We start from the raw sequence: 22,852 nt of genomic DNA, 5'->3' as shown, positions 1-22,852 counted from the left end.
GTTGGCCATCTCCAGTGGGGAGGAGGCCAAAGTAGATGCAGATGCTGAAGGCATAAGCATTGGGTAAACAGATGTAGGTAGTAGTGAAGTAACCGGTAGAACAGGTTTCTTCTTCTTACTCATGTTTTCTGCAAGAATTCACGGGTAAGAAAATCAGGAATAGAATTATCAGAACCTTTGATAAATTCAATATCATAATCAAAAACACTTAAAATAGCTTGCCATCGTGCAAAAATCTGTTTTGATGCAATTTTTTTAACATCTTGTTCTAAAACAGTTTTAGTAGTTTTGCAATCAATGCGTAAAAGAAAATGTTGGTTAAGCAAATCACTTTGAAATTTAGAAATGTATAGTACTATAGATAAAATCTCTTTTTTAATAGTACTATAATTATGCTGTACATGATTCCAGGTTTCGGAGTGGAAACGAACAATTTGTTCAGAGGAACCAGGCGAAATAACTTGTTTCAGGATGCCGCCATAGCCTACGTCTGAGGCGTCAGTTTCAACAATCTTGAAGCTGTTTGAAGTAGGAATGTCAAGACACAGAAGAGTTTTGACATGTGTCTTGATTTGTTTAACAATATTAGTGTAAACATCAGTCCACGGAGAAGGATTGAAACGCAATCTCGCAAAGAGAGGGCGACATTGTTTTCTCATATCCTTGTAGAAATTTGAAATATAATTCAAAGAACCAAGAAATATTTGAAGCTAATTTTTGTCAAGGATGACATCAGGAAATTTGTTAGCAAATTCAATAGCTCGTTGAATGGGCCTGATTTTGCCTTCAAAGATGTCATAACCAAGGAATCTGATCTTGGTTTGAAATAGTTTAATCTTCTTTGCAGAAATAGCATGTCCATTTCTTTTGATGATCTCAAGAAACATTTTAAGATGTTTCCAGTGTTCATCAATAGATTTGGAGCATACAAGAACATCATCTATGTAGACGATGGTGAAATCAGTGAATGATAGGAAGATATCATTCATAATATTTTGAAATTCACTAGGAGCGTTCTTCAGCCCAAATGGCATGATGTTCCACTCATAGTGACCAAATGGAGTAGTGAAAGCAGTCTTGTACCTGTCTGACTCTCTAATTTGGATCTGCCAAAATCCAGACTTAAGGTCAAACTTGGAGAAAATAACTGCATCACTCAACCTATGAACCAAGTCATTCTTGTTAGGGATGAGATACCGAATCCACTTTAACATCTTGTTCAATGGTTTGTAATTAATGACTAAACGGGGTGTACCTCGCTCAATCTCAGCATTTTTTTGAACATAAAAAGCAGCACAAGACCAGGGTGACCTACTATGCCTGATAATATTCTTAGCAAGAAGATCCTGGATCTCATTTTTGCAAAACTCAAAAGTTTCTCTATTCATTTGAATAGGTCTTGCTTTGGTTGGAATTAAGTTTTCAGAAAAATCTTTAACATAAGGTAAAGAAACAACATGTTTCTTCCTATGCCAGAAAGCATTAGGAAGTTCCAAGCAGACTTCATAAATCAAAATTTTTTGGAAATCTTCAATTTTTTATCTAACCAAGGAATCATGTAAATTATCAAAAACACGTTTGAACTTGATTTCTTGTTTAAGAAAATCTAAATGTTTTCTTTTTGCAGAAAGTAAAAACATAGATCTTCTAGCAGTATCGCGTTCAAACTTAGAAGCAAACTTAAACTTAACTTTTTGCCCAAAGGGGTCAGTAGTGATCCCATCGGCCTCAGAAAGGAATGGATAAATCATGTTAAGAAAAGGCATGCCAAAAATAACATCATGGGTCAAATTCTTAACAAGCACAGAAGGAATTTTAAAACAAACATTGTCCTAGCAAACATGAGCTGTGTTCAACTCATAACGAATCTTCATGTTAGATCTGTTTGCTGAGAATAAATTCTTTTCGGATTTTTTGAAATAGGAGGTAGGAACTAAGCCTTCTCGGATACAATTAAGATCCGCTCCTGAATCGATCAAAGCAATAGTAGAGAATTTGTATTCATGATTAACAATAATCTCTACCAAACAAAACCATTTCTGTGGAACAGAACGGTGAATCAGGCAAATATCCTTAATTGGACTAGAGGGTTCAGCATGGTCTAACTGGTTTGAATCTTCACCAGAAGGACTATCATGATCAAATTCTTTATTCAACTTTAAACATGCTAAATCTTGTTTAAAAGAAGCATTCTCAGATTTGAGAGTCTTGATCTCTTCTCTAAGTTCAGTAATCTCTTTTTTAACAAGAGATACTTTATGTTGTAAATCTTTTAATGAAATATCTTTGGGTTTTTGTTTTTGAAAGCGTCTCAAAGTTTCCTCAAAAGAAATCTTCCCTTTAGAGGACGATGGCTCTTTATGAGTCACTGTCTCCTTGAGCTTCTTGAGATATTTCTCTTTTAGCTCAGGATCTTAAATTTGTGAGATGATAGAGAGGAGCATGTTTTCATGTTCTTGCTCTTTACTCAAAACAGGTTCTTGTTTTCTTTCACAGTTTAAAACATTGACTGTTTTGACTTTAGAAATACAACAAGAATCATTACAACCAAGCTTAATATTTGGTGAGTTAGAATGATCAGAGTCCGAGTGGTAATCAGAGCTACTGGAACTATATTCATCCTCATCCGAAGATGTAGGAGATCTATGTTCGAGTAAACGAAACAGATCTTCTTGATCTACGGCATTGATATTTGACTCATTAAACTTTTTCTTAAAACCTTGTGACTTCTTTGTACACTTATTCGCATAGTGTCCAGGTTGGCCACAATTAAAACATGTTCCCTTTGCAGGGGGTTTTGAAACCTTTTTCTGAAATGGTTTTTTTCTTGAAACCGATTTTGAATCAGGTTTTTTGTAAAACTCATCATGGGATCTGTTATAGTTCCTGCAAGGTTTTGAAATCTTTTTAAAACTCTTTTTATGCTGCACGGATGGAGCAATAGGAGGAAGGCCAAATTGTTCGCAAAAGTTTCCCATCTCGTATTTGGCTTTCTTTCTATCCTTCATCTGTTGAGCAATCATCTTTTGATCATTGCATATACTAATACCAAGTTTCTGAATAATACTTACAATGTCACCATAAATATAATTATCATAATTCAGATAACCCGAGATATCAGTAAGTGAGTCCTTTACCTTAATGGCGAACAAACGAGGCAATCCATCAATGAATTTCTCTTTCCAGTAAGGTTTTTGGGAATCATCTCTAAGCATAACACGGGATATAAAAACATCTTTATACCAACAATAATCAGACATTTTATTGCATCTCAAATTATTCAGATAATCAGAAATTCTATTTGTGATGTTGGAAGGGGTTCCAACAAAATGTTTAACTATGATATAAATCAGGGTATTGACACCATCAGGGGACCCGTGGGTTCCTTCCCTTCAGTTCCCTTCAGCATCTAAAACGGGTAAACCTTCTTCATCCCTTTTGATGGCTGAACGAATGGTTTCCCTTGCTTCTGTAGTGAGATGTTTATCCCACCAAGCACGAAGCATCCCTGAAAATCCACTAGTCAGGATATCAACAATATCAGTCTGGCTGAGTGTGTTGTTGTGATAAGCAGTAGCAACCATAGACATACGATTTAGAGAATTGAGGATTTCTTGCTCAGAGAATCCATCAATATTCCATTCATACATTTGGTCAGCAGATACGGAGAATTGAGATTGAAAACCTCTTTCTTCGTACTGTAAATCAAGGGGAGTGGGTCTAGAATACCAGTTTTTCGTGAGACCTATTGGTTTAATGTCTCTCGAATATATCCTGGCAAGTTCTGGTTTTTCAACTTGAAGACCCTGAAATTCTTTTTCAAGTAAATCAATTTTCTGAATTAAGGAATTATCAGACAAAGAAACATCATCATCAGAATCATTCCAAGTACGCATAGAAAAAGAATCATCGAAATTAACCCTTGGGCTGTTTCTGTCTATAGTTGAAACAGAGGGTTTTTCTTGCTTAACTTCAGCAAGCATTTGATCAATTTTAGCCATAATACTGGTCTCTCCAAAATGGATCTTTGACCTGTTTTCTGGTAAAATAATCAAAGGTTTTTCAACCGTTTTCAAACTTTTTGAAGCAGGTTTTTCAACTTTATCCTCTATACGGTCGAGTTGTTGACCTATTGTATGGAGGGTCTGGTTGACAAAATTGTTTTGTTCAATAATCTTTTTTGTTTCAGCTAAAACATTTTCATTCGGACCTGGATCCGTGATTTTTAAAGGTGAAGCTTTCACTTCTTTTCCTTTGACTGAAACAAGGATGGTTTCTAAAGGAGGGTGGCTGGTTTTTATAACACTCCTGCCTTCTTCTTTAGTAAAACTTGATTTTAAAACATTTAAATACTGTTTTGAATCATCCTTCTTTGAAGCATAATGATTTTCAAGAAAATCAAAGAATAAGATGTGCTTGTTATCCTTGTACATCTTTTTCTTCCATTCTTTTCGAATCTTCTATTTCTCAGGAACTGAGTAAATCCTATGATAAGTTTTTCTCTTATCATGGTTTTCTTTAGACATAAAGTCTGCATGTAAATTAATCATATCAATGACAAATAGTTCAGAATCTAAATCATTAGATGCTTTATCCAATACCATTAGACTGGAATGGATAGGAGCAACCATATCATAAGCTGTAGGAGATGTTGACTCGGCATCATCTTCTACTTGTATTTCTTCCTTTACGGATTTACCTTTGGATTTAAGATCATCTTTGATTGAGTAATAAGCAGAAGTAACCTGGAACTTAGTTGAAATTCCTTCCAACTTTATGTCTTGGTCTGAGAGTCATTCTTTTGAGTGAAGTTCCCTAATTATGATTGGATGAACAGGATTATCACAATCCTTTAAGTATCTTTCGAGATTTTTATCTCGTAGATCTTGGTCCGAGCTAAATGACGACCTAGAACCAGCAAAAAAATTTCTTCTTTCTTTGATCAAAGGTTGGTCAAAAGCAATTTTTACAGTACCATCAAGATACTGGTGAATATACTTAAGGTTTGAGTCTTGGGCTGGAACTTTCATGGGAGGAAGTTCCTGCTTGAGTACCCATTCATCCGGAAGACTTACATCTTTCCAGAATAGCATCTTGGGTGTTGTGATGTTAGAGTTCGAAGTTGAACTGTACATTAGAACGGTCTCATTTTTTGGAGATAAGTCTTAGCCTTTGGCTCAAGGCTAGTGCTTAAGACTCTGTAATAGATGCGGTAAACTAAAGACATTGGTCTGCTTCCTTCAACCATATCAAAACCAGAGGTTTGGACATTCAAATTTAAAGTAGACAAAACATTTTTATCAAATAAATCAACAGTTAAATCAGGATAGCAGTTAAAATGAACATGTCCATCAATCAGAGAAGTTTGAACTAACCCTAGAACACTCATTAAATTGCTTAAATCTGCTATCGCGTAAACATAGAAGAACACAAGTATTAATACCTTTTCTGACTAAAGGTACAATAGCTACTTGAACAGAAGCAATATGCATAAATTTAAAACCTTTTTCTTGAAAAGATTTTATCATTTTCTTTTGAAATAGAACACATTGTTCTTGTGTTCTGGAAATAGGAAAAGTTTGTTCTATGGTTTTTACCTGAAACAAGCTTTTCATTTTTGATTGAATCCAAGTGCGATTATAAAGAGAATCAATTTTGATCTTTGGCATGTGCCATTGATCAGAAGTATTTGAATCATTTTCTGAAATCTCACAATCTTCTTTATTAATAATATCAGGAGGCAAACCTGACCTGGAACTAACAGATGAGCTAGATCTAAACATCTTGTTCACCTTGGTAACTACTGAAACAAAATTCTTTGGTACATCCTAGACCTAGGTCTTTTCCCTTTCCTAGTTGCAAGACTCACACATACCAGAGGGCCACAATATCAAAGCATCAGCTCTATATCCCTTCAACGTCCTTCACACGCCTACCCGGCTAACACGGACAACACAGGACTCCGGAGACTTACGAATGATGTATTCGACTGTGGTGGTGTATAACAGGAAAACCGAGAAAATAGCTAGGAAACTTTCAAGGAGAACCAGAATGTTTACAGAAGTTATCAAGACATGGAAGTAGTCAAGATAAAGAAAAGCTGTTAGCAACCAGAACCAGAAGATGGCTCTGATACCATCTTCAATATATATAACAAGTAGAAATGCCATTTTCAATGGTCACTAAAAGATGTATCGATATATATATCTCAAAAAGTTAAGGATTTTGTCAAAGTGCACCATAACTGATTCATGTAGAAAGTCATAGCTATGAGCTAGCCAAAGCCACCCACGGAATTAAAACTCTCCGTAGCTCTTTAATATTTGAAAAAAAATGCTTATACACTTTGCATCTCCAGCAAGCCCATCGATAGACCCCGAAAGCTCTTTGCTTTACAGCACTTGCAGATCGTCCCGGCGACGAGAAATGGATCATGATAGCCAAGATATTTGAGTGAAACAGCTAAGTTAATTGACATTTTTATTTTCAGGATCATAAATATATAGAACTACAAACTTCCACTAAAAAATGGATCCAAATTAAGATGAACAATCGACACAATCATTCAAGCAAATTAAAGGGAAATTCAACTAAGAAGATCATTGTGAGAGATACATATAACGAAGCTCCCGAATGTATAACTACACCCTCTTTGCTAGCACTCCCCTAATTATATTTTTACAGGCAGTCAAACCCTCATGACTGGGGAAAAGAATAAACAGGAAAGAAAATGAAAATGAAAAGGACTTCAAATAAACGTCGGTCAGTCATACTAAGGGTGCAGTCCTACAGCTTTGCCACATAATAAAACATTAGAAGGAATGTCATATTCATTAGCAAGGTTGTGGAGCGCATTCCAGACCCTGAGATAGAACTGTTGCCCAAGATACCGCCTTTCCCATATTGCAGACCTCATGTTCCACATGCCTTGGTTGTCCAAAGAAACCAATATGGTGGTCCAAGAATTTGGATACACCTGCAACAAAATTTTAAATTAAATAAAAGAATGTACAAAAAATTATAGATCTATAGTCCCATGAATTATCTCTTTATGGTTAAGATGTAAGTTACATAGATAACGTAAGGAAGACAATCTTCTGATCGATTAAATTCTGCATGCTCTGCCATCCATAATACGCAAATGGTGAATTCACGACAAATTCAAATGAGAAAGGCTTGATCACATCTTGATCTTTCTACAACGCCCTCATCCCTTGTGATAACAATCCTTTCCCTTGAAAGAGTATTCGGCCCGCTAAGAACCATCCGAGAGCTGTGTTTTTTGCCATGACAGTCTCTCTATGAAAGATTTTCACCTTGGATAATTTAAGGCAAAGATATATTGTGGTGATTGATTAGAGTTGTGTGTGCAAAAGTAGCTGGGGGTTCCATTGACCATTTTTTACTTCATTGCAAGGCGGCTAGTGATTTGTGGAATGATTTCTTCTGAGAAGTTGGTTTAGCTTGAGTCGTGTTAAGAAAAGTACTGGTGGACCTTTTGAATTCCTAGAGAGGTTGGGAGGAAGCTCACAAATTGCATCAATGTGAAAGATGATGGTTCATACTTGCCTCGTATAGTGTATTTGGAGGAAAGTGAATGACATGAATTTTGAGAACTGTGAACAGGTGTTAGAGCTAAGAACTTTATTTTATAATGCTTTATTCGTTTGGAGTTTGGACAACCTCTAGACTTTAATGGGCTAACTTTTTATAATTTTCTTGTATCCTTTTCTTTTTCTAGATAGGTTACTTTATTATGTACCTGGATGCACCCTTACACTTTCTCAAAGAGTTTTTATAAGCTACAAATAAAAGGATTCTTAAAGCAGCAAATAATAAGCAAGGCATTCCCAAGATGATCTAGAAAAATATCAAGTGACAATTCATCAATATTGTAAATTACCTGAGCAGTATGTCTAGTCAGAGCATCAACTAGATTATAGCTACTTCTACTAGCTGGTGTCCACTGTCCAGAACCATAACTACAGTGTTGAAATAAAAAATATTAGAATATACTTAACTCAAGAAAATTAAGACAGACAAAAAAATTTGCCTTACCCAACAACCCAGAAATCATAGCCATCAAGATGCCAAGATTGAATGGTGCTTTCATTGTTTTGGAGAACAACTTCAATAAAATCATGGAGGGATGCTGGCATAACAGAGGTAGCTATGAATGTAGGACCACTAGAGGGAATCACTTGGATGGTATCTACACTGAAGACTTTAGGGATGTTAAAATGATCGGCAAGTTTCAGAGGGGTGTCAGGATTGATGTAGGAGACTCTGTTAACAGCATAACGCTGCTTTCCATTTATTAAAGGTGCAGAATTGACCAACACAATCGTCTTTGATGGCGTTATCTTCCCATAATGGAATGAGCCCTGAGGATTAGGCCTTGCTGCACTTGCTGTCAAATTCCACCTTTAAGAAGAAGTTCGCAAGGATCAAGATCAAAGCATTGGACGATAAAATTATCTCCAATCACTCTTAAAATTTATTTGGGTCAAAGCTTGTTTTTGTATACCTGTAGGTTCTGGCTTGCTCGATAGACCACTGTATTTGGTCAGTAGGACCAACGGGCAAGGGTCCAGAGACAGGGGTGTGAGAGTTTGTGTAGTGTAAAACTGCAGTTGCTGTAAGAACATGTTTGGTGAATCGTGTGGATGCAACAATGTAGTAGTCCTTCGGTGGCTGGTTCAAGGTTACTAAGACAGCCACAGATTGGCCAACATGCACATCAAGAGAGTCATAAATGTTTTGAAGAGTATGAGATCCTTCAACCTCAACTAACTTCAATTTGTGGCCTTGAATCCTGAAGTTCAATGAGGTTGAGAAGCCCACATTTGAGATCCTGAACATGTAGGTTTTTCCTGAAAGATTAACGGGCAGATAGATGTTGGTAAAGCATTCACCATAAGAACATAAATAGGATTTAGTTAGAGAACTCAAAACCGGCCATCGGGAACATATTCACTAAGTATTGAGAATGACCTTGGTCACCACTGAAGGTATTCTGAGCCTGGCCATTTATAAGGACACCATCGGGAAAGGAAAGAGATCTCCCTGAGTCCAATGATTGCTGCAATATCTGCAAACATCATGATAACTTATGAGGGAAGGTCCAGATAAGACAAGACAAGACAGGTATCACTAGGAACATTACAAAATGTAAACGTTAACACAATCAATTTTGTTGAGATAGCATGTAGCATGAAAGCAATCTTTACTAGAAAGATAAGGCAGCCATCCTTCTCAATAAAATCATTCCCAGTCATTTAACAATCTAAACATCCAGCTAGACTCAGAAAATTCTCATCTTACCTTCTTTGATCGTTCAGATATAAGAGGAAAATGGAAAAATGGGAACTGGGAAATTTAAACAAACTTCATCCCAAACCTATTTCTATAGGAATAGCAATGCTTGGTAAAATATGAATTTGTGAAGTGTGAACAAAGACAGAACATTATATCTTGCTGACCTTATGGTTGGTTTTGTACCAATCACCAATAAGTAAAGTGAAATCTCCGTCAGGATTCGGAAAAGGGATTGGTATCCTAGGTCTCTCATATACATTGAGTCCTCCAAACCCTCCAGCAGCTTTGTGCAGTAGAGTTGAGGGGAAATATGTGTAGGAACCAATCTGGTCCTTGGTTTGAAACTTGTAAGTGTAGTTCGAGTTTGGAGGGACAGGGCAGTTGGTACCCAATACTCCATCTTGCCATGAATTCTTCCTTTGTTTAATACCATTCCTAGTTGTCACAAAATAACTTATCAGTAAAACATGTTATTGATTACAATGCCAAAATCAAATAACAGGCAAAGAAATTGCAAATGCTGATTTGAGATCATGCTAGTACAAGTCCTTCATACAAACCCACAGCATTAAACACGTCAAGTAGTGTATTTCTCGACTCAATCTTACACAGTTGTGCAGCAAGAAGGCATAGACCAAGTAGGAAAAGAAAAGGGGTCAAGATTTTGAAATGATCAGATTCAATTTCCATTTGAGTTCTATCTTCAGTACTCATCCGTACAATATCCAGGGAACAACACCCATTAAGAGTATGATAACATCTTCCTCTTTATAATTGCGCCTAGTGGATTTTCAATTAACTTGAATCCAATAAAATTTTAGCATTGGAAATATCAAAGGTCACTAGACTTTGGTATGGTATACTGAACAAGCATTGCGAATTTTGAAGGAAGCCAGATGCTTCTAACTAAGACCAATGTTATCCCTGCTTTCAATGATTATCCTTTCTCAATTTTCACAATCAAATTATCCATAAAACAGAAAAAAGTACAAAATATATCTCAAGAATTGTCAAAATAGAAAGGTACTCAAAGAAGAAACACCATCAATCTCACCACTCTTCCAAATTAACAGATTACTAAATTTAACATAATAGTGAAACATAGACAAGGCATGTGAGGCTGTAAGCAGCAGGCGGGGAATGACATCCTTAAGCCAAGATGAAATGCATAATAAAAACAGGTTATAGAACAGAAAAAGCTCACCATGTTAGTAGAAACGGCTGGTCTATCTTGTTAATGAGGTTGAGGATGATGTTGTCATTAGTCACCACATCAAGTCTAGGACCAGGAAACTGACCATTGATAAGGATTACCTTAAAAAATCAAAGACCAAATCTTTTAGATACCCAAATTCTCATTTCTTAGCCAGTGATCCAATGCTGGATCTAAGAGCATAACAACGGTTAGGATCACCAACCTGTTGAGGGACACCCAGAGGAGAAAGAGTCCCATAAGTAACAGTCCAGGTATAGTACCTATACGGATCGTCTGCTTTGACATGAGCAACAACCAAAACAGCCAAAACCCCACAAATCACATGGAGCAAGACTGCTTTTTCCATTGAATCTGCAAACGCACACTGAACAAAGCCACCATTAGTCACACATTGCCAAATCTAGGTTGTTGCTACAACGAACTGAAACTTCACCGCAAAACTTACTGATCAACAAACAAATGGGAACTTACCAGATTGTTGGGGGGTATTCTTTTGGGCCACAGTGGCAGAGAAGCTGTCAGTGACAGCCTTAAATAAGAACAGCGCGGGAAAAAAGCTTCACCAGATATGTGTGGAATTTTCCTATTTTTGATTAATTGCTCTTTTTTGTTGTTAACCCAAAAAATACCTGCTTTTGAGGTTTCCACCGTGCCGGGATTCGGCGCATTTCACGCGTTTCCGCGTGATAATAATAATTTTGCTTCAAACAAAAGCTGTATAGATTCCACTCGAACTCCATTCATGAGTGGTGTAAATGCACGAGTCATAGTTGCCCTTTAACTCCGCCCTTGATTACTGCTCCCATTAATTTTTAAAGTCTGAAGTTTTCTTTCACTCATCTTCGTTTTATATTATAAAGTTGGGATTTTTTATTATTTCCTTCTTCTTATTTTATGACTGAGAGAAATTCTGAAACGATAATTGTGGAGCTAAACGTGTCACACTGACCACAAAAATATAGTTATAGAAAGCCAGTGCTACTTCTAAATAATGTCATTCTGATTTCTTCCATTTGATTTGCCAAAGTTCTCAGCTTTTAAATTACAGAATTGGTAGCTAGCAAATGCTATATTTGCAAGGGAGCCTAAGGCTAAAGATAATGCCGTCCCCCTCTCTCATCGACATTTCTATCAATGGTTAGGCTACATCAGTAATCAACAAGAACAGAAAGAACCTCATAGGGTCAATACATTAAAAAAAATGCCCCAAAACCTAGCTAGAATCGACGTACTTGTGATTGAGAATATTATAAGACCACCATCAAACACAAAAAAAACAGAATAATTATAATGAAGTCAACCACGTACTCAGTTTGGCAGAAGAAACACCCAAAGATGAATATTCTCTGTTTTTGTTTTCTGCGGGCCAATTATTCTAAAAATATTTGCCTACATTGTCGGAAATGATGCACATTTAAACATATATTTCAAAATAATTAATCAATATTCAGTTAAAACTTAAAACTCTTTAAAATCGTTATAATAATGGGCCACAAGGGATTAGTTTGGTAATTTTCATCATCCTTAAGAATAGAATAATAATTAGCATTAACTCCAGCGAGAAACAGGGAGACAAAGGGGAGGGTGGGATCTGGAAATGAAGGGTAGCCACGTGAACTGCCGCTAATATGTGGATGCCAGGAGGATTGACAATTTAACACCGCGTATGACGCGTTGTTCGGTGTTCAATGACTTCGAAAAAAGAAGACCCGTGGCCTTGAACATAAGCGATGGATAGAGAAAAAGCTTGCACTTTTCTTTGCTTACGAACCGATGCAGATTCATGGGGATATTGGTTAGTGTAATTATAATGCAGGCCATACCTGGTGCATGCCTCTTGTCGTTGTCGCTGCCAACTCATTCAAAGGAGGGATGAATCCCGAGAAAATAACACCGACAAATGATTGTGTAAAAATTATTTTAAATAGTTACATATAAGTCTTTATAAAAAAAATGGTTCACACCATAAAAATTATAAAAAAACATTATTCTTCAAAAGCACTCTAGGAGAACACTCTCATTAAATTATCCATATCTAAAACTAAAGCCTATTTTTACTTATTAGACATAAAAACTACTTATAATGAATTATTTATAATCAAATTTTTTAACTTTTAGTTACAATACATGTAAAGATAAAATAAAATTTGATAATTACTATTTCACAAGTAAATCTTTATTTTATTATTTTTTTAAATCTTTCTCTCCTTTGATAGTTACTATTTTTAAAATCTTTATTATTTTTTAATCTATAATTAGAATATAATTACTAATTAACATATAATAGGTAAGATAGTAAAATATGATAAAATAAAATAAAATAATAATTAAAAAATTAAATATTTTTTAATTTATTAATTATTTATTACTATATAATAAATAAATAGATAATCTAATTTAAAATTTTGATATAAATAGTTAAAGTTAAATTCATCTTATATTATTTTATTATTATATAATAAAAAAATGACTATTCTAATACGAAAATTTATGTAAATGAAAGAATTAATATATAAATTTATCTTATATTCATAAAAAAAATATCATTTATATATAGATAATCCAATGAGAGTGTTATAAGAATTAAGCAACTCCCGCTCTTGTAAAATAGAGTTTTCAGTAAAATATAAAAAAAAAAAAAAAATTGGTCAAAAGTCTAGATGTAGAGAATTCTATTCACACTTTTAAAATAGTTTTAATTATTTTCTCTCTTTTGGACTTTTCCCGCTACTCTCTCTCTCCTAGAAAGTTGATGGCAATGGGCATTCCAGAAAGTCTTCGGCCCTAGTGCATACAAGTTACTGTTGAAAATTTTTATAATTTTGAATTACCTCTAACATTCTCTATTTCGCCTCTTCAAATTAAAAATGGATTAATCTTGAAATACGATATGAGTATATAATATTTTATATTAAGAGATATTGTAAATATTAAAAGATACGAATATTATAAATTTAATGATAATTAGAGAAAATATTTAAAGCACAAGTGATGAGAATCAGAGTTGGTCTACTGAACGACCAGAGTCAATGCGCTCCAACTCGGAAACTTCGAGGTAGATGGGAAGAAATTTACATGCTTTCTCAATTCCAAAATAGTAATAATAATTAAAAAATAATCGATTTCTTCTGCCTTTCCTTCCCTTCCAATTCTTTTCCACGAGCTGACCCATGTTCTTCTTTATTTATCTCAAATAGCTTTACTTTTGAGTTTCTGCTTTGTTTCCTCATCGGAACAAAGAAGCTGCGAGGAAATTTAAGGAGTTTGATAAAAAAGAGTTGGTTTCGGCTTTTGAGAAGTGCATGTGTCTTTATTTTCTTGGGTATCGGAGTGTTTGTGTACAAACTCCTTTTGTTTCTTTGATTTCTTTCCAATTTGTAGTTTTGGATTTTATTGCGCGGCAAAGTTATGGCAATTGTTGAAAGCGCCGCTCTGGGTGCAGCATTTGGAAGGATATTTTCGTCGTTGTATGATGCAATTACGGATGCGATAACGAAAATCCGCATGTACGAATCCATTCTCCAACGGCTCAAAGACACGCTAGATGTTATGCGCCCTCTGGTTGAGAAGATGGTATTGTCAAACAGGGAACAGGATCTCCCAGAAGAGCGAACAAAGCGCTTGATCGAACGAATGGAGAAGGGCGAGAAGCGCGTTAGGAAGTACTCGCAGCTCCCATGGTGGAAATACCTCATGCGGATCCATTATGCGAACAAACTTCTGGAGTTGGAAAAGGATCTTGGCAGGTTCTTTAAGGTTGAGATATCGGCTAGCACTGCGATGAATACGTGGGAGTCTGTGAAGGGTGTAAACGATATTCGTGAGCGACTGGGCTTGACCCGGCAGAATAGTGTTGCGTCGTGCGCGGTTCCTCGATTGTGGGAACATGTATTTGGGTTGGATGTGCCTTTGCAGGAGTTGAAAATGCAGCTGCTGAAGGAGGAAGTGTCAATGCTTGTCTTGACTGCTCCCGGAGGATGCGGGAAGACCACTTTGGCGAAAAAGCTTGGAGATGATGACGACATTAAAGGTTATTCATCTCATTTTCTTTTTGAGTAGCTTTTAAGACTAGCTTGTGGATCTTTTATGGTATGTTTGGCTTTTAAACTTGAATGAAATGAATGGAAATACATTCTAGCTTTTATCATTCAAATTTCTGCAACTGTATTTGAAGCATTGATAGAAACAAATGTCTGTCGAAATTTCTTTTCGGTGGCAGTTTTCTGATTACATTTTATTGGAAATTTGAATAGGCAAATTTGAGGAGAATATTTTCTTTGTCCCCGTCTCAAAAACTCCAAACCTGAAGGTCATTATACAAAAACTACTCGGTAAGGATGATCGGTCTCCTGCGTTTCAAAGTGATGAGGATGCAATCCACCAGCTAGAGCAAATGCTGCTAGTTCTAGTTAAGCAAAACAAACGTATATTGCTGATCCTGGATGATGTCTGGTCTGGATCGGAATATCTTCTAGAGAAATTTGCGTTTCCTTTGACTAATTACAAGATTCTGGTGACTTCAAGAACTGCCTTTCCAGGAATTCGCTCATATAAGTTAAAACCATTAAATGATGGTGATGCAATGAAACTCTTTCGTCATTCAGCAGGCCTGCAAGATGGGAGCTCCTCTTACATTCCAGATGCCTCTTACATTCCAGATGGAGAAATGGTTAAAAAGGTACCGTGCCTATCTGCGATATTATTAGGAATTGTGCATTTGTGGGGAGGTATGCTTATGAGTGAAGAAAACCATGATAGGTTTATCAAGTGATGTTTGCACTCTTAATAAAATCATGTTTGTTTTAACTTTTGTTAACAATTGATGTCTTCAAAATAAACCTTAATAACAATTGATGTTTGCACTCTTAATAAAAGGTACCCTACCTACCTACCTACCAAAATCATGTTTGCACTCTTGCGCTTGTTTGTTTTATTTTTGATACACCAATTGTTAACAAAAGTTAAGTATATAAAGAAAAACTAGACATACAACCATCTTTTCATATTTCATGTCGATTAACATGGTTTAGATAAATGAATGTTGACCAATATTAGCCCCTTCAACCTTCAGTTAATAACTGATCCTTGAATTACAGATAGTGAAAGGCTGTGGGGGGTTTCCACTGGCCCTTAAAGTGGTTGGAAAATCACTCCGTGGGAAGTCTGTGGCGGCCTGGCTCCTTAGAGTGGCAAAATGGTCAGATGGTTGTTCTATCCTTGATACTGATATTGACAGTGAACTGCTTAAGTGTCTTCAAAGCAGTCTAGATTTCAAAGATCATGAGATGATCCTGAGGGAGTGTTTCATGGACTTGGGTTCGTTTCCTGAGGACCGAAGGATCCGTGTTTCTGGCCTCATTGATATGTGGTCCGAACTATATGAACTAGTTGCAGATGGCATTCATGCAATTGCCAACCTACATGAACTCAACAACTTGAATCTAGTTAATCTAGTGGCCACAAGGTAGGCTTTTTTTTTTTTTTTTTTTTTTTTGGGTATAATTTGACTAATCTTCTTTTCATTGGATGGTCGTGGAACTTATATTCTATTGTGCAGAGATCGGGGAACTTTAAGCCCTATTTGGTTTCACAAATCATTTCATTTCATCTCATCTCAACATTTAGACCCCATCCAAACGTGCACACACACACATGACACATAGTAATCAAGCACACACACACGACACAGAATTTAACATGATTTGGCCACATGCTTACGTCCACAGAGTTGCATGAGATTTTATTCCAGAGGAGATTACAATCACACAGTGAGTTACAAGTGCACCTCTCTACTTACACAATCTCAACTCTCTCTCTAGGGCTTTTCTCTCTCTCAATATGCTGTCACACTTTCTCTCATTACAATCACACACTTGGTTCTTCACTCGAGCGGCGTGTCGTGCGCACCTCGAGTGAACAACCAGTTAAACATTGACTTGAGCACTCTGTCTAGTGCTGCTCGAGCGAACACTAGGGCTAGTGTTTCCCTTAAGCCCACTGTCGCATGAACCTTGAGCGAAAAATTTGTTGGACCTTCATTCGAGCCCACTGTCAAGTGCACCTCGAGTGAACTCACGGGTTGAGTTTCGCTCGAGCCAAGGTCGAGTGACAATCGAGCAAACTCTTTGTTTGCGCTTTTTTTGCTCACAAACTAGGTTCCACATGCAACCCAACATTCACAACTACCTTACTACTATTCACAGATTTATCATCGTATCTCATTTTATTTCATCTCATATGTGTAACCAAATGAGGCCTTAATCTCTTATGAGCATTTTTTTTTTCACTCATTATTTCCCAGGCAGGACGCAAGTGAGGTTGGCAGCTACTGCAGTGAAGACTTCGTCTTACAACATGATCTTCTTAGAGAGCTAGCTATCCATCAGTGTAGCCAGGAGCCAATAGAAAAGAGGAAAAAATTGATTTTGGACATCAATGGAAACAATCTTCCCAAGTGGTGGACTGAACAGAAGCAGCAACATATCAGCTCCCACCTATTGTCTATCTCAACTGGTCAGTTCATTTTTCTCACTCTTAAACGCTCCCACACACACGAACACAGTCTTGTTTGGCAGAATCTTGTATTTTTTCTTTATTTTGCAGAGCATTTTTTGTTCCCTATCACAACATATAGAATGTTGTTTGCAGATGAAAATTTCTCATCAAGTTGGTGTAAGATTCAACCACCTGAAGTTAAGGTTCTAGTTCTGAATTTTCAAACACAGAATTACACCTTGCCTGAGTTTGTGGAGAAAATGAAGGAACTAAAGGTTCTTATAGCTACCAATTATGGTTCTTTTCCGGTTGAATTAGGCAACTTTCAGCTACTTGGATCTGTACCCAGTCTAAAGAGAATCAGATTGGAGAAGGTTTCACTTCCTTCCATTTGCAAGACTCTATCAGCATCAAGGAGTTTGGAGAAGATATCCCTATTTATGTGTCATATTGGTCATGCATTTAGGAATTGCAGTATCCAGATCTCAGATGCACTGCCAAATCTAAGGGAGATAAACATTGACTACTGCATTAATCTGGTGGAATTGCCTGCTGGGATCTTTAATATTATCAGCCTTAAGAATCTCAACATCACCAATTGTCATAAGCTGTCTAGATTGCCGGATGGGTTAGGAAAGCTGAAGAATTTAGAAGTGCTAAGGGTTAGGTCATGTACTGTGTTGTTGGAGTTACCAGAGTCAACTGGAAGCCTCCATAACTTGGTCGTTCTTGACATCTCCGGCTGCCTAAGAATTAGCAAGTTGCCAAAGCACATTGGCAAGTTGTGTAATATGAAAGAGTTCCATATGAAAGGGTGCTCGGCATTGCATAATCAGTTGCCACCATCAATTATGGATCTTGAGCACTTGAAACTTGTGGTATGTGACAAAGGGATGGCCAAACAATGGGAGTCTATTATCAAGGAGTTTCCCGCGCACCACTCCAGTCCACAGATAAAAGTGGTGGAAAATGATATCAACTTGAAATGGCTTCATAATCATTTCTGAGAATGGTTTCCGAGCAAGCCAGAGTTTCAATCCTGCTAGGCTAGGCTAGGCTGTGTGGAGCATTCTCATTGGAATAGCCTTATATAAATAAAATGCTTCGAATGGCTATTAGGGACAAAAAATGGACTGCAATGAGTTAGCCAAAGTGGAATATGGTACCTAGAGGAGTTTCGGGAAGAAATACAGAGGCACCTATCCATTATGCCAGTGGCGGTAAGGCATGTGTATAGGGATTGTAACGCTGAAGCAGATCTCTTAGCCCGTTAACCGACTGGTCTGAGTCCAAGGAAGTGGATGCAGTTCAAGGACCTTCCTCACCTTCTCAAGGGAATACTCAAGCTAGACAGATTAGGCCTTCCTCTGCTGCATTTTTAATTTTGCTTTCAAAGTCCGTGTACATGGGTTTCCTCCCCTTTACCGAGGCTTTGAATCAGAGACTATAAGTATGGTATTTATATAAAAAAAAAGAGTTTGCCAAAGTGTGTCTACAGTTAATTTTAGCTACAGTATATCTAAAATAAAAGTCATATTTGATTGATACTTTTTCTACATGAAATCTATATTTAATTGTTTTTCAAGTGGAGATTTATGTCCACTGTTTTCAGTAGTGCAGATTTATGCAGAATTTTTTTAGCAGTGCAGAATTATGCAGTACGTGTAGTTTAGTAGCAAGTGCAGATTTATTTTTCAAGTGGAGATTTATGCACAATAAAAATAGGTGATAGAACAGAAAAAGCTCACCATGTAAGTAGAAATGGCTGGTCTATCTTAATAAGGTTGAGGATGATGTTGTCATTAGTCACCACATCAAGTCTAGGACCAGGAAACTCATCATTGATAAGGATTACCTTAAAAAATCAAAGACCAAATCTTTTAGATACCCAAATTCTCATTTCTTAGCCAGTGATCCAATGCTGGATCTAAGAGCATAACAACGGTTAGAATCACCAACCTGTTGAGGGACACCCAGAGGAGACAGAGTCCCATAAGTAACAGTCCAGGTATAGTACCCATACAGAACAACCAAAACAGCCAAAACCCCACAAATCACATGGAGCAAGACTGCTTTGTCCATTGAATCTGCAAACGATCACTGAACAAAGCCACCGTTAGTCGCACATTGCGAAATATCTAGGTTGTTGCTACAACGAACTGAAACTTCACCGCAAAACTTACCGATCAACAAACAAATGGTAATTTACCAGATTGTTGGGGTGTATTCTTTTGGACCACAGTGGCAGAGAAGCTGTCAGTGACAACCTTAAATAAGAACAGCGCGGGAAAAAAGCTTCACCAGATATGTGTGGAATTTTCCTACTAGTAGTGCAACTTTCTTTTTGATTAGTTGTTCTTTTTTGTTGTTAACCCAAAAAATACCTGCTTTTGAGGTTTCCACCGTGCCGGGATTCGGCGCATTTCACGCGTTTCTGCGTGATAATAATAATTTTGCTTCAAACAAAAGCCATATAGATTCCACTTGAACTCCATTAATGAGTGGTGTAAATGCACAAGTCATAGTTGCCCTTTAACTTCGCCCCCGATTTCTGCTCCCATTAATTTTTAAAGTTTAAAGTTTTCTTTCACTCATCTTCGTTTTATATTATAAAGTTGGGATTTTTTATTATTTCCTTCTTCTTATTTTATGACTGAGAGAAATTCTGAAACGATAATTGTGGAGCTAAACGTGTCACACTGACGACAAAAATATAGTTATAGAAAGCCAGTGCTACTTCTAAATAATGTCATTCTGTTTTCTTCCATTTGATTTGCCAAAGTTCTCAGCTTTATAAATTACAGAATTGGTAGCGTGCAAATGCTATATATTTGCAAGGGAGCCTAAGGCTAAAGATAATGCCGTCCCCCTCTCTCATCGACATTTCTATCGATGGTTAGGCTCCATCAGTAATCAACAAGAACAGAAAGAACCTCATAGGTTTGGTCAATACATTTAAAAAATGTCCCAAAACCTAGCTAGAATCGACGTACTTGTGATTGAGAATATTATAAGACTCCCATCAAACACAAAAAAAAAAACATAATAATTATAATGAAGTCAACCACGTACTCAGTTTGGCAGAAGAAACATACAAAGATGAATATTCTCTGTTTTTGTTTTCTACCGGCAATTATTCTAAAAATATTTGCCTACATGGTCGGAAATGATGCACATTTAAACATATATTTCAAAATAATTAATCAATATTCAGTTAAAACTCTTTAAAATCGTTATAATAATGGGCCACAAGGGATTAGTTTGGTAATTTTCATCATCCTTAAGACTAGAATAATAATTAGCATTAACTCCAGCGAGAAACAGGGAGACAAAGGAGGGGTGGGATCTGGAAATGAAGGGCAGCCACGTGAACTGCCGCTAATATGTGGATGCCAGGAGGATTGACAATTTGACATGACGCGTTTCGGTGTTCAATGACTTCGAGAAAAGAAGACCCGTGGCCTTTTTTTTTTTTTTTTTTCAGAAATAAAAACTGATCTCATTACTCAATTTAACAACATTTCAGAGATTACAATAGAAGCAATGCACTCAGGACATTCTTCAATGTTAATCCTCTGATAACAACACAGCAGACTTTGCTAGAACATGAGCTGCAGAGTTCGCCTCCCTCTGGACATGACAGGCCCTCCAGTGAGCTATGCTTGTCAACACATGTCTTGATTCTTCAACAAACCACCCTCCCATGCTACCATCAACCTCTTGACCAAGCAGTTGGGTAACTACCTGTCTCGAGTCTCCCTCCAAAACAACTCGGTTAAGCCCCAGTTCCCTGCAGAAAGTTACTGCTACAAAAAGACCACAGGCTTCTGCTTCATATGCTCCTCCATTGAGAGGTTTGGGTGCCCTTAAAGTACCAACAACAAATCCTTGATGGTCACGGATTATGACTCCCAAGCCAATCCTGCCCAAATTCTGCCTTATTGCAACATCCCAATTAACCTTGAACATACCTTCATTTGGCTTAGACCATGTTTGTAGGGACCTTTCTGATCTCAACTGGGGATTTTCTCCTACCAGATTTGCTTCAATGAATGCAATGGCTTCTAACTTGGCTCCCTGGTACAAACTGGAAGGGTGTTTAAAATCTTTGCCATGAATTAGATCATTTCTTCGAGACCATATACCTCTCAGTGTAACTGCAGCTTCCTCCAACTCACTGACCTCTAGTCTTTGGACTAACATTGCCCAAACTTTGAAGAACTGGTCACTATGGAAGGACATTTTCTGAATTTTTACACAGGCTTGATTCCACACGTCCCTTGCAGCAGGACATCCCCAGAGAACATGGCTTGAGGTCTCAGGTTTTGATTTGCACACAATACAGCTTCTGTCCTCCACTACTCTCCTCTTCTTTAAGTTTGCTAGGGTAGGAATGGCCTCATTACACGCTTTCCAGATAAAAAGTTTTACTGCAGGGGCCACTTTCAGCTGTCAAATTTTCTTCCACACTATAGATTCTAGCTGCCTGTTTGAGTGTTCCCCTTCTACCTCAGCCTCCACTTGCCTCTGATGGTGATATCCACTCTTGACAGTGTACATCCCATTTGCAGTAAAACTCCAGAACATTTTGTCCTCCCTACCTCCCAGGCTGATGGGGATCGAAGTGATGCCTTGAATCTCAGGCTCTGAAAACATTTCCTGTAGCAACTCTTTTTTCCTGCTTCTTTGACTTGGGTTAATAAGGTCACTCACCATTTCACACCAACAATCAATTTCTCTTGGAGATGCCACTGAACCCGAGGGAAGAGAGGGTATCCACTTGTCAGTCCATATGTTGATACTTTTGCCATTACCAACTCTCCATCTAAGCCCAGGTTTGAGAATAGATAAACCAGCCATAACACTCCTCCACACATAGGAAGGGCCTGTTCCTAACCTTGCATTCAGTAATTCCCCTGAGTTGAAATATTTCTGTTTTAAAACACGTGCTGCAAGAGAGGTAGGTTCTTGCAATATTCTCCAGCTTTGCTTGGCTAGCAAGGCTAAATTGAACATTCTGAAGTCCCTGAATCCAAGACCACCTATCTCCTTAGCTGAACTTAGTTGGTCCCACGAGACCCATTGAATCTTTGAAGCCTCTTCACTGAATCCCCACCAGAATTTCCTCAGGAGTTTGTTTAATTTTTGAGTAATGGAGTATGGCAGCAGGAACAAACCCATTGAGTACGTTGGTATAGCTTGAAGAACTGCCTTTAGGAGGATCTCTTTTCCTGCTGCAGATAAGTGGTTGGTTTTCCAGTTCACTACCCTAGACCATGTCCTATCTACAAGGGAGTGGAAAGCTGCTACTTTAGCTCTTCCTAAGACTGCAGGGAGGCCCAGATATTTTTCAAAAGTACCAGTTGCCTTTATACCTGCTAGCTGTAGGATCAAATTCTGCACCTCCTTCATCGTGTTCCTACTGAAATAAACTGAGGACTTGTCCTTGTTGAGCACCTGACCCGAGGCTTGTTCATACACATCCAAGATCTCAAGCATTTTGGTAAGCTCCTTTGGTGAAGCTTGGCAAAACAGCAGGCTGTCATCTGCAAAAAATAAATGGCTCACTTTGGTGGGACCTTTTCCTATGGGGGCACTAGTTATTTCCCCCATCACTTCAGCCTTTTGCAGGAGGGCTGAAAGGGCTTCTGCACATAGTATGAAGAGGTAGGGTGAGATGGAATCTCCCTGACGAATGCCTCTTGATGGGGTAAAAAACTGTTGAGGTTCCCCATTCACAAGAATTGAGTAGGACACTGAATTAATACATCTCTGAACCAAGTCCACCCACTGGGGAGGGAAACCAACCTTGGTCATTATAGC

The 22,852-nt window shown here is 37.5% G+C and overlaps 2 protein-coding genes across 2 annotated transcripts; one reads left to right on the top strand and one right to left on the bottom strand.

Moving 5' to 3' along the window:
* Positions 1-6,564: 6,564 nt before the first annotated feature.
* On the bottom strand, positions 6,565-11,345 carry LOC122306348 (L-ascorbate oxidase homolog). Its single transcript, XM_043118778.1, has 9 exons — positions 11,006-11,345; positions 10,737-10,898; positions 10,523-10,632; positions 9,483-9,753; positions 8,995-9,091; positions 8,528-8,873; positions 8,059-8,424; positions 7,904-7,982; positions 6,565-6,976 (listed from the first exon to the last, which is right to left on the bottom strand). Exons 2-9 carry the CDS (start codon positions 10,878-10,880, stop codon positions 6,773-6,775), a joined length of 1,617 nt encoding a protein of 538 aa, XP_042974712.1. The 5' UTR covers positions 10,881-10,898; positions 11,006-11,345; the 3' UTR covers positions 6,565-6,772.
* A 2,200-nt stretch (positions 11,346-13,545) lies between these two features.
* On the top strand, positions 13,546-18,585 carry LOC122306345 (probable disease resistance protein At5g66900). The gene is made up of 5 exons (XM_043118775.1): positions 13,546-14,564; positions 14,788-15,212; positions 15,631-15,998; positions 16,836-17,047; positions 17,183-18,585. Exons 1-5 carry the CDS (start codon positions 13,943-13,945, stop codon positions 18,034-18,036), a joined length of 2,481 nt encoding a protein of 826 aa, XP_042974709.1. The 5' UTR covers positions 13,546-13,942; the 3' UTR covers positions 18,037-18,585.
* Positions 18,586-22,852: the final 4,267 nt, after the last annotated feature.

The sequence above is a fragment of the Carya illinoinensis genome, chromosome 1, assembly GCF_018687715.1.
Source record: "Carya illinoinensis cultivar Pawnee chromosome 1, C.illinoinensisPawnee_v1, whole genome shotgun sequence".
Lineage (NCBI taxonomy): Eukaryota > Viridiplantae > Streptophyta > Magnoliopsida > Fagales > Juglandaceae > Carya > Carya illinoinensis.
Note: the sequence above shows the minus strand (reverse complement) of the source record. Positions and strands in the feature narration are given on the sequence as shown.